The sequence below is a fragment of the Meriones unguiculatus genome, chromosome 3, assembly GCF_030254825.1.
Source record: "Meriones unguiculatus strain TT.TT164.6M chromosome 3, Bangor_MerUng_6.1, whole genome shotgun sequence".
Lineage (NCBI taxonomy): Eukaryota > Metazoa > Chordata > Mammalia > Rodentia > Muridae > Meriones > Meriones unguiculatus.
The window spans coordinates 28,992,022-29,009,488 of NC_083351.1; the positions used below are offsets into that span (position 1 = coordinate 28,992,022).

The 17,467-nt window shown below is 40.4% G+C and overlaps 1 protein-coding gene across 9 annotated transcripts in view; it reads right to left on the reverse strand.

Moving 5' to 3' along the window:
* Scmh1 (Scm polycomb group protein homolog 1) overlaps nucleotides 1-17,467 on the reverse strand; it is a 130,750-nt gene that overhangs the window by 28,244 nt on the left and 85,039 nt on the right. For 8 of the 9 annotated variants that reach the window (XM_060379681.1, XM_060379676.1, XM_060379682.1 and 5 more), the window contains one exon: nucleotides 2,070-2,299. The exons of the other annotated variant lie outside the window; for it this stretch is intronic. In XM_060379681.1, the coding sequence (XP_060235664.1) occupies nucleotides 2,070-2,299 (230 nt within the window). The remainder of the gene's footprint in view (nucleotides 1-2,069; nucleotides 2,300-17,467) is intronic. 9 annotated transcript variants of the gene reach the window in all.

The following is a 17,467-nucleotide window of genomic DNA, read 5'->3' on the forward strand; positions in this document are numbered from 1 at the left end:
GGGTCCCTCAGAGAACAGCCTGGTAAGCTGAATACCCAGATGTTGTAGAAGAAAGCAGAATTATAGAAGGCATCATTTTCTTAAGTGTCGTTACATGTATTACACAGATGCATGCCTTAACTTAGTTCCATTTTACAGGGAAGAAGGGGGATCAGCACCCCAATGAAAGAAGCCATTCTGAAGTCACAAAGATAGCAATAACGGAGATGAGACCAAAGCCTAAATCTGGTTTCTAAGGCTTTTTGTTTCAGAAAGAAATGGCGTTATCATATGGATGCAAACACTTTCACTGAATTATGCAAAAAACAAAAAGGGAGAATTAGGATCAGATGCTAGGACACACAAGACACAGGATACCATGAGAATGTTTACTTTCAAGAGGATGTAATAAGGATACTGTCTACTATGTTTTTGACTTTGTGAGGGGCAGAACACTGGAAATCATATCATAGGTCTCAGTTTTCAAAGGATCCTAATGGCCTTTTAATATAATCATCTTCAATATTTCCGTCTTCCTCTTCCTGAAATAGCCCTCTTACAGAGCCACCTAGTCCCCAAGAAACCACAGGGGCTTACTACTATTTTGAGATAGCTCCTTAAATATTTAAACAAAGGCCTTCTGCTTGAATTTCCATTTACTAGCTATTATTTTTTTTCTTTGGAGTCTCTCAAACACATACATTCTGTCGTTTGATAACCCTGAAGAATTACCCACATAATCCAAACCATGCCTCTCTTGCCTTGGCATCCTTAGGACCTTCAGCCCCTCCTCCACATGAGAAAGAGAAGAATGTGTTAAAGTGATAGTGTAAGAGAACGTAGCAGCAGCAGCAGCAGCAGCAACAGTAGCAGTAATGGTGTTAAGAGCATAATAGATACAAGTCAGGACCAGGGTTAGGTGTTAGTGTCAAGGGATCAGAAAGAGCACTGTATGTTATACAGAAAGATTAAGCAATGGCATGGAGAGTTCAAGTCCAATCAAAAAAGAGAAAACTAAGAGCGATAACATCATGACTAAAATCATCCATGTATCCACCCATCCATCCACTCATTCATCCAGTAATCCACCCATCCAGCAATCTATCTATCTATCTTCCATATTCAGAACATCTCCCAAGAGACTGAGATACAAGGCACTGTAGGAGGAAAAGAAGATAAGGATCAGGTGATTGGCTTTGAGGAGCTTATATTTTATAAGGACAAATAAATCAACCAAATAAGCAACTGGGGAAATATGGAACTACAGTGGAGGTCCAGAGAGAACATTTATTGTTTCCACAGGGAGATTCAATTAATCAAATTCAGGAGGGAGGCTCTGAGAAGTCTTTGATCATTAGGAATCAAGTGGATGCTAACAAGGGCCATAGAGAAGCATTTTCACACGATAGCTTTTGTCAGGGAAAATATCCATGACAGTGTGGAATGACTGGGGCGGTAGCACTTTCAGTAACTGTGTGTATGAAGATTGACTTGGTCTTTTCATACATTAGAGGAACTGTATGTCTCTTAGGTATAGAAGGGGTGTGTGTGTATAATAGCGACATTGGAACTAGATCTAGGAACTGATCAATGCATTCTGAAATCATTTTACATGTCTAAGTTTTAATTTACTTCATAATAAAATAATGCTAATAATATCTCCCAGAGCTTTGTGATGATCATTATACAGATGCAACATCATCTACTATAGCTTGATGTTAAATAATTAAGTGAAGTTTTTTTTTTAAAGCAATGGTAAGAGTAACAAGAGAAATAGATTTACAGAATTACTATACTGTTTACATGTTAGACATCTATTTTGTGAAGGCTAATCAAGGGCAGGACTGCTCATCTATGGAAAACATTGAACTGACTCCCTCAAAAACCAAAATTTGTTTCCTATCTCTAACATTAGCAAACTCCAGATGAGTGCTAAGTAGGAATGACAATCTAGGATTTCCCCTTAAAAAACACCCATGAGGTGGAGAAGATGGCTGGCTAGATGTGCTCCTTTTCAAGATGAAATGTATGGATGACTTGTTTCTTTGCTGTCCTGTACCTCTTTCTGGGAAACCTATATTTTTACCTACCTTACTGCCGGGCTTAGGACCTCTCTTCTTTGGAAATTTCAAAGATTCAGCTGACTTGGATGGGGTAGCAGTAGGATGGGGAATAAGGATCTTGGGTGTTCGGCCCCGCTTCTTTCCTGGTTTGCGCCCCCTCTGCCCTGGTTGATGCTCCAAGACAGTTTTGGTGCTGTGGATGCTGGGCTTCTCCGGGTTCACATCAGATGAAGGGGAAGGATTCTTTGGAATCACAACTGTAAGAAAAAGATTCATTCCATCATCCCTCCTCCTGCATTCCCTTCTGTCTTAGTTAGGGTTTCTACTACTGCAATGAAACAACATGACCATAAAGCAAGTTGGGGAGGAAGTGTATTGGCTTTACCCTTCTTCCACATTGTAGTCCATCACTGAAGAAAGTCAGGACAGGAACTTAAGCAGAGCAGGAACCTGGAGGCAGGAGCTGACATGGAGGCCATGGAGGAATGCTCCATACTGGCTTGCTCCCCATGGCTTGCTCAGCTCACTTTCTTATAGAACCCCAGACAACCAGCTCAGGGGGGCCCCACCCACAATGGGCTGGGACCTACCTCATCAATAACTGTTTGGGAAAATGCCTTATAGCCAGATCTTATGGAAGCATTTCTAAACTGAGGTCACCTCCTTTCAGATAACTCTAGCTTGTGTCAAGCTGACATAAGATCAGCCAGCAAACAATCCCAGACAGCAGGAAAAATAGCTTGCATTTCTGTTTAAAGAGTTTGTCCAGGAACCTAGTTTCTTGGCATTTGACCTGAGTGCTTAGAAAATTACAAAGTAAGTTGAATTTATTTTGGCTACAATTGAAAGTTAAAAAAAATTTTTTTAAAGTAGATGCAAGAAAATATTTAAAAATTCCCTAAGTATCTAAGAGAAGCATTGCGACCCAAGTTCAAGGTGAAACATGTGGTTAGAACCAGAGGCTCGGAACTGGGGCAGATCTCAGGAGTCTACAGCCTTCTTCTAATGAGAATAAAGATCTAGTAAAAGAAGAAGTGATGCCTCTCCTAGGTTCCTCTGTGAGGCAAGAACTTTTGTTATCCAATGGCGCCCTGATAACTAAAGCTATATCAACATATTTAAGGTCTATCTAGCATGTTTACTACAGTGAGGGCAGCAAAAGATGGACATAAAATTAATTTCTCCTTAACTTAAAATGTTTGCTCTTTATTAACGTTAAGGTAAAAATCTACATTCTTTATCGTGATTCCTAAGAAGTACGGGCTTTCAGCCTCTGCCTTACACTCTAGTTAGGCCTGATGTCATACTACGGCATCTACCTTTATATCCCATTGCCCTATATGTTGAGCTCTTTATTGTTCGCGATTAGACATGTATCAATACTTAGTTCTCAAAGTTTAAGAAACGGCCATGTTCTTACTGAAGCTTTCCCTGACCAGGCCACCACTAAGTCTAAGTATTCGGTGGACATCTGTGTTCCAACGCTCTTTAGTTTCATGCCAATCATTTATCTTCTCCTTAAATTGAGACTATTTAGAGATAAGGAATACCTAATTTATCATACAAATACTTATTGAGCACTCTCTAGGTTATATACTGTTCCGAGTTCTGGGGATGGAAGAGCGAACAAACAGATAGAGGCTCCACTCATGGGAACATGTTAGTGTGTTTGAAGTTAGTATAGCTGGGCAGGAGTCTGCAATGTGGAGAACTGGTTAGCAAAGAGGAGCGGGAAGACTGAGTGGATCAAGCTGGGTGCATAGCTCAGCTACTAAACTGCTTGCTATGCAAGCACAGGACTTAAGTCTGAACCAACCTAGACTCCATCTGAAAAAGCTCTGTGTGTTGGTGTGTGTGTAATCCTAGCTGTGCACAGTCAGAGATAGGAAAGACACCCGGGGCTAATTGGCTACCCCGCCCAACCTACCTGGTAAAGCGGGCGAATGAGAGACTCCATCTCAAAAAACAGGGTGTATGTGGGGGCTGCTAAGGGGATAGTGCAGTCAGCAAAGTGCTTGCTGTATGTGCATGCACATCCCAATTCAGATTTCCAGCACTCACATACACCAACATAAATACAGAACACAAACCCACTAAGTGCTTGAAACTACTATATTCCATAAAAATTTCCAAAATTAAAAGGATTAAAATCCACCCCTAACAATGGTGAAGGATGTGAAGTAATTAGAATTCAACACTGTTGGACAGAACACAAATAATTTTGGAAAAGTATTTAGTTGTATACCTTATGACCCAACAAAAGAAATGAACGATATGGACACCAACCAGCATGTGCTAGGATATTTATCACAACATTTTTTTTTTCATGAGGTAAATGCTGGAAACAACCCAAATGACAAACAGAAGGACAGATTTCTAAAGATGTAGTATATTCATACACAGGAATATCACAAGAAGCACAAAAGAATTATTGCAAACTATTTTTAAATGCAACAATATTATCTGAATCTCACAGAAATATGCTACATGAAAGAAGCCAAATAAATATTAAGTAACAAAAAGCTAGAATATACAACTTGTGAAGTTTGAAAACAAACAAAAAAAGTAATCTAGACTGATAAGATGGCAGGGACTTTTGAGGGAACTGGATACTACGAGAGAGTCTTCTGGATGCTTAAAATGAACTATATAAGGATAAAAGAAACAAGAAAGACAAAACAGGGTGGGGAAGGCTCAGTGTTTGCCACACAAGAATGGGGACCTGAGTTCAGATCCCCAGCACTCACATAAAAGTGATATCTACTTGATTAGATGTAGCCAAAAATTAGCAAACAAACCACAAAAATATACTGAACACAGTCAATTAAAATCATATCTAATGAAAAAGAGGAGTTACACATGACACAATGTTATTAGCTGGAAAAGCTGGGAGAAAAATGATGCCTTTTACTGAGATGGAAAACACTAGAGAAAGAGATTTGGAATTGAGTTTCTTATAAGACTTATTTCTTATGAGCTGCCTATTAGATGCTAAAATACAGAAATGTTAATCTGAGGCCAGAATCCAAAGGAGATACTGGATCTGAAGATAAAAATTTGAGAATCATCAGTGTGCTCACTGATATGTAAAACCATTACACTAAATGAGATTTTATTGGGTATGAATACATAATCAAGAAAAGAGAAAAAAGATAATTTCTAAGACACGCTAATGTATATCAGTTAGAGAGAAGAAGATCTAGCAAAGGACACTAAAGAGTGGTCCCAAAGTTAATTCCAAAGCAATGAGGATGAAGTCCCAGGAAAGTGGGAAAGCAGCACCTCAACCTAGTGAACTCCTATCACCCCAGCTGGAACACAACCAGTGTCTTCTAATGTGATGGACTAAGAATATCACATCTGCATCTGCATTGATAGTCTGCAGGGCAGAGCCTTTCAAAGGCCCTCTGTGTCAGGCTCCTATCTTGTTCCCTCTTTTCTCCTTCTGATGTCCATCCTCTTTGCCTTTCTGGATAGGAATTGAGCATTTTAGCAAGAGTCCTCCCTCTTGATTAGTTTTTTTAGGTGTACAGATTTTAGTAGGTTTATCCTATATTATATGTCTATATGAGTGAGTATATATTGTGTGCATCTTTCTGCTTCTGGGATAGTTCACTCAGGATGATCTTTTCTAGATCCCACCATTGACCTGCAAATTTCATGATTTCCTTGTTTTTTATTGCTGAGTAATATTCCACTGTGTAGATGTACCACAATTTGTGCATCCATTCCTCCACTGAGGGGCATCTGGGCTGTTTCCAGAACAGGGACTGTCTCTGACATGAACTGAATGGCCTGATCTTTAATTACCTCCCCCTGAGGGGAAAGCAGCATTACCAGGCCACAGAAGAAGACAATGCAGTCACTCTTAATGAGACCTAATTGACCAGGGTCAGAAGGAAGGAAAAGAAGACCTCCCCTATCAGTGGACCTGGGGAGGGGCATGCATGCATAGGGTGGAGGAAGGGAGGGATTGGGATGGGAGGAGGGATACGAGGGGATACAAAGTGAATAAAGTGTAATTAATAAAGAATAAAAGAAATATCACATATGCATCATCTCTGCTTCAAATCAATTATCTTGAGGGTCAGACACACCAAAACAGGCTCAGTTAAGAAAACAACTAGCCTTGTCAATGTTACAGAGAGAAAAATACAGGAACTACTCTATGCTCTGAAGGTGAAAGTGACATATAGTATGGTTCGGTTCAGAGCCTGGGGGAATATACATTTTGAAAAGGGATATTAGCTCAATTACTATGACTTGTATACTGACTATGGTAACATCTGATGTCAAGTGTGGCTTTCTGAGTCACACTAGGGTAAAGCGTTATATGCATTGCTGAATAAGCAGAGGATATATTTACCCTGCGATTTACTATAATCACAGGTATAAACTCCAGGGTGGTTCTTGCTCATGTATATCAGCATATGTATAAAAATGCTCATAGTAGTGGTATTTTTTCCCAACATAATATTTTCATTGATTATTTGGGAATTTCACATCATGTACCCCAATCACACTCACTTCTCAGTCCTCTCAGGTCTTCCCTCCCCACTGTGTGTCCTTCCTTCCCACAAGAAGAAAAGGAAGAGGAGGAGGAAGAAGAGTTGTCATCAGATTTGTGTTGTTCATATACTTGCTGGAGCACAGTTAAACTCCCAGTAGCCACTGGCCCATAAAGAAAATTGAGTCCTTCCCCACCCACACCCCTGCCAGAAGCTATCAGTTATTGAGAGCTATACTTCAGCATCCTTATCACCTTTTTATTTTATTTTATTTTATTATATTAATCACAGGTCATTCACTTTGTATCCCAGCTGTAGCCCCCTCCCTCTTTCCCTTCCAATCCCACCCTCCTTCCCTCATCTCTTCCCTGTCCCCTTCTAAGTCCACTGATAGGGGAGGCCCTCCTCCCCTTCCATCTGATATAACCTAGAAACCCTGCTTGGATGTAGCCCATGGTAGCGCAGTATCCAAGTGGGTTCTCCCTAGTAAGGGGAACAAGGATTATTTCTGACATGAACTCAATGACTGGCTCTTTGACCTCCTCCCAACCCCGGGGGTGGGGTGGGGAGTAGCCTTGCTAGGCTACAGATTAGGACATTGCAGCCAGTCCTGAACATACCGTATCACCTTTTTTAAGAGTTCTCTTCAATGGCTTTCCCTCTAGGCTGTTACTTTTGGGGGTGGTGGGGTAGATTGTATAGGTTGTCAGAGAAACCTTCTATGTCCCTCTTTCTCAACTGTGAGTCTGCAGTCATAGATACTACTGCAAAAGCAGTTTTCTTGTCTTTTAAGTAAGGGATCACAGACCATGGAGTTCCTTCCGCATGTTCTCTGGCATCAGCTTGTGCCACTGACCTCAGCATGGTCTCCATTGGGGGTAGAGACTATGGATATCAACATGGCCCTCTGCCGCAGTACAGGTCCTGGACATCATCATACCACCATTGGTGGCAGCAGAGGAAAAGAACCTCAACATGGCCTCTGGAACAGCATGGGCCATGGACACCAATATGATCATGATCCTCAATGGCAGCCTGGCCCTTGGCTTGAGGTGGCAGCACAGAACAAGGACATCCACCTAGCCTTCAGTGGTAACATGGACCATGGATAACAACATGACCTCCAGCTGCAGTAGGAGCATAGAGATCAACATGGCTCTCAGTGGCAGCACAGACCACGAACATCAACACAGCCTCAGTTGATAGCACAGGCCATTCACATCAATATAGCCTCAGTGATAGCATGGCCCACAGATATCAACAAGGCCTCAGCTGAGACACAGACTATGCCTGCGTCCTCTCCTCTTCCTCTGTGGCTTGGCAAGGTGGCCTGGGGGAAGTGATCAAAGAGCAGACAACAGAGTCCATGTCAGAACTGGGTAACCTACATGGAGACTGAGTTGCCTATTGGCTATATCTGAGCAGGAGGCCTGGGTCCTCTCCATGCATGGTCCTTGGTTGGTGCATTTGTCTCTGCAGGTCCCCGAGCCCAGATTTGTCAGCTCTGTTGGTCTCCTTGTGGAGCTTCTGTCCCCTCTGGGTCTTTCTATCCCTCCACTTTTCCATAAGACTCCCTGCACTCTGCCCAAAGTTTGGCTATGAGTCTCAGCATCTGCTTTGATCCCCTGCTGGGTAGTTTTTCAGAGGACATCTATGGAAGGTTCCTGTCCTGTTCCCTCTCTTCAACCACTTTCCGGTGCTTATCCTGTTTGCCCTTTGGAATGAGAATTGAGTATCCTCTCTAGTGTCTTCCTTGTTGCTTAGCTTCTTTGGGACTGTGGATTGTAGTATGTTATCCTGTATTGTATGGCTAATATCTGCTTATAAGTGACTATATACCATTTGTGTCTTTCTGGGTCTGGGCTACCTCACTCAGGATGAAGCCTCACGGTCTTGCCGGTTCCCTTGCCAGGATGGATACTGTGCCGTCAAATTGTGAGGCAGGGGAGACCCTCCTGTCCTTAAGTCACTTCTGTTAGGTATTTGGTCACAACAACAGGAAAAGGAACACAATATAAATATACACAGAGCAGTTCAGCACATGTCAATACTACTAAGGCTGACACTATCAGACCCCCTTAGCGACAATTCTGTGTTGATTCTAACACATTTGCATAGAAAAAACTTAACTCTCATTAAATTCAATGTTTTTTTTTTCCACCTTAACCTGAGTAAGTAAAGAGGCTACATGGCTTCACTTTAATCTGAGTATTATGGGTCCCAAGACAGTGACAGACCATGAAACTAAGTTGGGTAGGGAGGTAATGAATCACTTTGGAGTTTCTGCCATTACCTGACAAAATAGGGTTCTTAGAAGGGACTTAGTACATGTCTGTAGAATGAAGCCAGATAACAAGAGAAAAACAGTCCTCTGACCCAGCTCTTTTCTGCTGTTCTAACAGTTTTGCTTCTCTTTTAACCTGAAGGCTACGCATAGAGTAGTGTACAACTATGAATTGGGAAGGAAGTTGCCTTTACTGGAGTGGACGATCCAGACAGAAGAAACCAAACAATTACACTCGGCATTTAGTTCCTGAAAATCAGGTTACGCATGTCTTGTTTGAGCAACTCTGAGATGAGACTTGAGGCCAGTTTAACAGCGTCTTAGTAACTGGGTTTGAAGAGGCTGTCCTGAGGGAAGAGCTGGAAGTGCTTCCCATTAGAAAGTCCCAGCCTGTCTCACCACACTTTAACTTAATTATCCTACTTGGAGAGAGAGAAAAAAAAGATATCAAGGGACCAGGAATCTAATTTTAGTTGTGACCTTGAATTTGTCATTTAAACACAATCTTGTCTCACTTTTCTAGATGTAAATGGCTAACAACTTTAATGATTATCTTATTTCAGAGAAGGATGATGGAGATAAATATAATCCAACACATTTTGATGCTACTAAGGTGAAGACTTAAACCCTTAATCAACAATACCTAAGTTCTTAGACACTTGTGGTTTCACTGGCCTTCATGATAATTGTGTGAAGACGGACAGTACCTCCACTAACATGAGAAGAGCAAGCTGCATCAAAGTTAAAGGGGTAAAGCTGAACATAGCTCTAGTCTTTAGGACTCTGTCATGTAGCTCAGAAGAAAGAAATATTTCTCTGAAGAAAAGGGAGAGAGTCAGTGAACACCAGCATTCATCTCTTTGCTCCTGACTGCTGAGGCACCGTACCTCCTACTCCTGCCAACAGCGAGAACTGCTCTCAACATCATACCTTCTCATGGAGGCCCTGAGACCAGCAATTTATGTGCTAATTAACTTGACCATTTAATTTCTGAGAATGTAGTAAATGGTATCAAAGCTGTCACTGGAAAAAAACAAAACCAACCCAGTGTGACTCTAGAGGAATAGTCTCAAGAAGACTTGTAAAATTTTGAATAACAATTTGGTGGGTGTGGAAGGTACAAGGTGTCCTGACATCTTAATTAGAAAGTAATGAGATTGTTGGAAGAGGGATGGGGTCATGGCTCCAAGAACACATGAGTATATCACAAGGGGCTTTCACTTATCAAATGGCAAGCATTCAGGCCTTTACAGCCATTGAAGCAGGACATTCTCCCCAAGCATGGTTGGATACCATAAAAAGCTAAAATGATACGCTCAGGATGCGAGGCTAAGCACTGCACTCAGGGTCAGCCGCTTTGGACCCAGAGAAGAGCATGTCTGATTGCATGCGGGTTGATGCCCCAGGTCCCGCCTCTGAGAAAAAGGTATCGGACGGTCTGATGCTCTTTGGGAGGATGACACCTAAATGAACATCTGTACAAAGTCCCAATTTATTTCTAATATCAGAGATCAGACCTCTACTCTTGCCTGATGCGTCTAAAACAAAAAGGGGGAACTGTAGAGAGCTGCGGAATGCTATGCCTTAAAGATGGAGCTGGTTTCCGCCTTCCACCTTCCTGACGGTGAGTGCTCTCTGTCACGAACAACTCCACATTTGGCTAAGGCCGAGGATCTGGCTTGCTCCATGTATGTGGACCTATCTGCATTGCCCCCGTGGCACGCCTGGGTTGGCTACCCAGAGGCTATTTAAGCTGTGGGCTGGCTTTCCCCGGGGTCCGAGGATTGTTCAATGTTCCTGAATAAACTGCATTGAAAAAAAAAACAAACAAACAAACAAAAAAAAAACAATTTGGTGGGTGTGGAAGGTACAAGGTGTCCTGACATCTTAATTAGAAAGTAATGAGATTGTTGGAAGAGGGATGGGGTCATGGCTCCAAGAACACATGAGTATATCACAAGGGGCTTTCACTTATCAAATGGCAAGCAGTCTGTTACAAACTATAACTAATTAAATATAGTAAAAATCCATGAGTTCACACAAATGCAACTAAATAACTAACTAAATAGGGAGAAGAGAAACTCTTTCGTATTGCATAAGTCAGGTAAGTGAAATGGCTAAAGTGATGTCATCTTATCCTAACTTTATTGTGTGTCTGCTTGGTCCCTTCTCAGCCTTCCACCCTAACAGCCACATTTACCTTGGCAATACTTCTGGGATGTCCATGAACTTGATCATGGCTCAAATACATTATGTAGTGTCTAGAAAATACCACTGAGCTAAAAAAAAAAAAAAAAAAAAAAGCAGATATTACCAGCCACCACATCTAAGTCCTTCCCCTAAGCCCACTTCAAACACTGATATAATTGGGGATTTGTCTTTTAAAACGCCATACCTCTGAGCTTGGGCACCATGAGAACTTTCAGAGGTATGAGCCTAATCTTGGTCTAGCCATTAATAAAAGGACCAAAGACTTTAATTGGATTAATCAGCATGGTCATCAATAACTTTCTTGTGGGGATCATTTCTGTGAGTAACTAACATATAAAATGAGAAAATCAGAGATGCTGAAACTATAGTGTGAAAATTTGATTAAAAATTAGATGCTTGGGGAAGGACAAATATTTTAATGTTCTTTTTCAAATGTGACATTTAGATTTAAACTTGGATTTAAAGTACAATAATATATTAGACATGAAATGAAAGTATAACAGAACCTACTATTTTGTATGCTAACTAAAAAAATTAAGAAAAAAAAAGAGAAAAACAAGACATTTAAAACCTCTTAAGTATTTTCTTACAAGACAAGGGGAAAAACAACTCTGTGGTAAAGAAGCCTGGTAGACATAGCCTGAATGAAATCATTAAAGTTATTACATGCAGTGATGAAAGAGATATAAAGAAAAAAATATGCATTATATATTGAGGGTCTGATGATGCACTTGGGATGTGACACTAATTTGAGGGGAATCTGTTAAAACTACGGGAAATGTCTTTGTATTTATGTTGTAAATTTTCTGCTAAAGTAGAATTTTTATTTTGAAAATTCAATAGTATTAAGAATATCACTAGAAACAGATGAACATATGAGAAGTAGGAAAAAAAATTGAACATGGCCTCCTCAGTTAACCAGAAAACTTCTAAGATGAGAAGGGAAGAAAGAGAAGGACAAACATTATTCGAACCAACAAAATTACAGGAATCTGTGAATACCTTCCAACAATAACCTTAAATGTCTAAATTCTTCAATTAAAAGATTCAAGAGGCTAGCTGATTGAATTAAAAACAAGATCCAAACTCTTGTCTGCAGAAACACACCTTACTAAGATATGCAAAGATCTAAAGTGAAATGGTGTACCAAGTATATCAGCTTGAAATTAACAAAAATGTTAACATATTTCATGAAAATTGCATTTATTTTTCCAAAGTATTGTTGTACAACAGTTTCCTAAGAGACTGGAACATTTCACCTTGCTGGGAAACTTTTTATGCAGGGAGCTAAACAATTCAAATAGCTTCGGGAAGTCTCTGAAACTACCAGATTCACCAGACTCCTCCCTCCCAGAACAATAGACAGCCAATAGTCACTCTCAGAGGAGATGCTCAGGGAAACCAAACTGCGAATAAGACTCTGAGACTAGACCAGCTGCCTGGAAGAGGGTTAGACCAACTGAGTCACTTGGAAAGGATACTCTCCAACCTTTTAGCTGCCTGCACTCTGTGCAGTGTCTCCAGGGCTGAGCTGCCGCTCAAACTGGGGTGGGCTGTGGCTATGCTGCTATCTTTGAATCACTTCTACTCCTGGTCAGTAGCCCCTCACCCACATTTCTGTAAACAACTCCAATAAAACTCATGATTCACCAAGTTGGACTTTGTGGTATATGTACTGTGGTCTGTTGTGAGCTCCCGATCTGTGAGTTGTAGCTCGCCAGGAAAAATCTTATTACACAAAAAGAATCAATATATCTGCTCAGCTGATACCCTTTAGTGAAACTTTCCATGATTATACATACAGTATTTGACTTGAGAGTTTTGCCGTATATTGATTGCTTTTTCAGTTCTTTGTTTTTAATGTCCTTAGTAGACTATAAACTCATAACAGAGGTAAATCTACACTACCTGCAGTTGCCAAAGCATTAGGCATAGGCTTTGGACAGATTACATGTACTGTCTTCCTTAAGGAATACTTTTCAACTCTACAGTCACAATTCCAGATAAAGCCTGTTTCTGAACAAAAGCATCCTTCATCTGTATAATAATAGTAGAAAATTGGCAACAACAACAACAAAAAACAACCCATTTCCTTCTGGTTTGCAATAACTGCAGTTAGAGGCAATGTCTCTGTATGCTGTATAATGCTGACCTCTTAGATTCTTGGATTTTTTCCCCCCATACAAAAACATGATGGAAGCAGGCAAAATGACTTGGATACTGTTTTCAGGTTGTTTTAAATGGAAAGATTCTTGGTTAAACATGAAAGATACATTTTAAAAATAAGTGTATTTGGTCTGCATGCTGTCAAAGTTCTTAAAACTATTCTATTTTTTTGACAGTCTTGTATTTTTGCGACCCTAATATTATCTATAGAAAAGATGTCTAAATATGTTTAATATATAATTACTAAAAAAATGGAATATAAATCTGAAGGAAGGTAAGGAATTCAACATGTCTATACAATAATAAATGATTTTAGGATACCACTATTTCTACATTTTTCTAAATAATCCTTAGTTAGCAATCACAGATGTTCCAAAGAAAAAGTTATCTTCTCTACAGCAACAACAGAGCATATGGAATTAGAAACAGATAAATAAAATGTAACACAAAGTGTGTGTGTGTGTGCATGTGCCTGTGTGAAATGGGAACAACTGAAATTGGGAGAAGCTGTCTGGCCTAGAATTATCTCTCATCACCCTGGGAATAATAATTTAGAAGATATGTTCTCTATTAGTTTAGCCCAGCTTGGCTCTGTGTTAGCAGCAGGGCTTATTCCAAGGTTGAAACTCTCGTACTCTGAACTTTAAGTTTTCCTAATAAAGCCGGGCTGCCCACTGCTTCTAGGTAGCTAACCCTTAGAACTCCATGTCATACTCCTTTTTATACTGCTGACTGTCATCTCTGTAGCCTGGGGAGAGGACCTTTATAATACAAAGACAACACATTTTCTCAGAGCCTTCTAAGTGGAGAAGTAGAAAGATAACTAAAATCATACATGATGGGGTCACAAGTCAACTTCAAAAGCCTCAAGCTACCAAAACTCAAAGGTATGACAGACTTTGCTGACCAAAGTTGTAAGTAAAAAGAGTAACCCAGAAAGACATTTAGTGGAAAGCTGGCCAAGTCCATCTAGGCTACTCTGAGAGGTAGCATGACAGAACACTGTGATGAAGTGTTAATCAGTGAGAGTCATATAAACACATTCCAGCTTTCCTGAGCCTAAGAAACATTTTTTTTTTTAAATGTGGCACTAAGGGACCCCATCCCAAGACCTTTTCTGTGCTAAGCAAGCGTTCTACCATGGAGCTATCTTCAACGTCAAGACAATGAGTTTTAATTGTCACAATCAACTCCAACTCTTTCCTTCTTATCATACTTTCCTTATAACCTCTTGCTTGTCATTGCTTTGTTTAAGAGTTTGCTAAGTTCTTGTGTTCTTGATAAATACAAATGTTTACATTTTCCCCATCAGTCATTATTAAAATCTAGAAATACTCATTTGTAACTATAATCTTTTCCCCCAGATCATCTAGGGGGGTTCTTAGGACTAATTTATTTGAGTGTGGGGTTGTCTAAGCACTGAGAGCAAGCGACTCTGCGTCCTAAGCCTGGCTCGGACGGCTGTGTCACTCCCCAGAGCTCAGGAAACATCTCCAAAGAGGGGCTGGAAAGAAAGTGGAAGCCAGAGGATGCAGAGGATCGGGGGGAGTGCTGTAAAATGCTGACTCTTGGACATGATGTGGTTGTTGAACCAGTGAACTTATAGCTGCTGTGGTCACCTACACAAAACCTGCACAAAATCAACCCAGTTAAAAATTTCAGCAGAGAGCAGGGAGAGGGTCTCCTCCCCTCCCCTCCCCTGATGGCTACTAGGAAGAGTCCGTTTTTCCATCAGGAGTGTGGCTACTAACAGATTCCCTACGCAGCAGTGGGTGAACCATGCTCATGCATATATACACAGCACGGCTGGACTCTGGGTTAAACAGGTAACCAACAAACAAATAAATAGGACATGAATCTGGGGGAGAGAGATGACTGGGGGTCCTTGGAAGAGTTGGAGGGGGAAGTGAGGAGTGATAGGATCAATAAATACTACATACATGTATGACAAATTTAATGAAATAAAAAAATTAAAAAGTAGCAGGGTTATAACTCAGTATTACAGTTGCTGATCTGAGATACAATAAGAGCCTGTCAATCAAGCCTCCATGGGTTCTATGTATTTCCAAGAAAGCAGCAGAGTTGATCAACTCTGTGAACTGCTTACATCACATCTTACTGTTTCCAGGACCTTGAAAGACAGTAAGACATACTCAAACCTGCTACCATTCTCAAGCATCCTGGGCATTAGCAAGGGGAGAAGCTGGTGACTGCCAACACTGAGGGACATCTTAAGTACTTAGAAGAAAGGTACAGAGCAAGATATTTTGGTCATCTGAGCAGATACAATTAGAATCAGTGGAAAAACCCAGGTCCTATGCTTCATAATACAGTGAGTACTATATCTCATTTCCCCCATTTTTCTACTTGTTATTTGTGCCCATAAATATGCAATCAAGAGAGGATTATTTATGGAACAGTGGCTCATTGCACAAATCTCACATCACAAAAATAATATATTTTTTTCTGCTGAAAACTGAATATGTGATTCCCTTTTCTTTGGGTTGGGCATTTAAATTTAGATATAACTATCACACAGTAGGCCATTTATTACGGTGCTTTGCATCTACAAACCCACCTTTCTATTTCAAATTGCAATCTACCCTTAACCTTCCCTACACCCTCCACTGTACACCCTCCACTGAGCCTCACATTGCTAACAGGAGATGCTCTGCATGTGTTAGCGGGATCGATGAACAAACGGCAAGGTTAGCACGTGTGATGAGATTACAAGACCAAAGCTGGAATAATGACATACTGTGTGTATGGTATAAACTGAAGGAGGAAATAGTACATTAGTTCAGGAAAATGGTGAAGACAATTAGTTTATTATCCATGATATGTCAGGACTATAAAAGGTGAGGGGAAAAGAGAAAAAGAGCAAAGAACTTTACTTATTAACCAAGATTCACATACCTTTCTTTTTCTTTTTGGCGTGGATACTGAATGCCAAGAGACCCAGAGGGGCATCCCAGCTATCAGAAGTTTCCTGAAAAGATCGTGTTTTGTAGCTTATTAGAAATGGAAGCTGAGCAGAAGCAAGAAGTGGTCCAGGTATAGAGGTGTACAAGTATTTATAAACATGGAGGTGGTGTTGCCATTTTTAATGCTGTCCACCAACTTTCCAAATTAGAACACTAGTTAAAATGGCTTTTAATCTGCTCACACAACTTTAGTAAATATTAGTATTGCCATTTTTATAATCAAGTGAATAACTTCAGAATAATGACATCACATATGGGTAACTTGAGATTATACAGTAGTATAATCTATCTCACCCAACAAAATTACTGAATAACTAAAGTTTGACATGTACTGGGGATATAAAGATACAATTAATAAACTAGTTCTACTTAACACAGATTTTTGTGTTTTAAAAAAACCTACATTTCTTGAGATGAAAGAGAATTTTAGCTCTTTATTAATGCTGATACTGAAAACTTACAATGATTTCAGTTCATAGGAATAGTTTCTTAAATAAACATAAACTACTCTTAAAATAACTACACTATTCTACTACACTATTCTACACTATTCTACTACTCTTAAAATAACTACACTTTCTCCCTTACATCTTAGCATCCTTAACAAAGACAGATACGGCTCCAGTCTTCTTTCTTTCTCGCTGAACTGTTTCTCCTTTGTCAGCCGGAATACTAGCAACTTTAGAGGACTGCTAGTTGATGCCATCAGCTCTGAACACCATCCATCCTTGGGCTGCCAAGATGGTTCTTCTGAAAACAAACCTGACCTGAATTTTGCCACTTACAACCATTCAACAGTCTACCAAGCTTATGTGGTAAAGACGAGGACTGCCAAATGGCCACTATGGGAAGCTTTGCGTTTCATGTGCTTTCCTCTTTTGTCTCATCTCTCTTCCTCTTCTTACAATCTAGACACTCAATTTTTCCCCCCGTTTTCAACTTTCTTTATTTTATTGTTTTAAACCCTAGGAGCCAGGTGGAGTGGTATATGTCTGTAATGCTTACTTACAGGTAGCAAGAAAATGGTTGTAATTTCTGGGCTACCCGGGATGACACAGTGGGTTCTAGGCCAACTGGGGCTGCAAAGTGAGACCCTGTCTTAAAAAGCCACCACTGGAGCTGGAGAGATAGCTTAGCAGTTAAGAGGACTGACTGCTCTTCTACAGGACCCAGGTTCACTTCTCAGCATCTACATGGACACTGTAACAACAGTTCCTGAGATCTGATGCTGTCTTCTGGCCCGTACTGGCATGAAGCATACACATGGTGCAT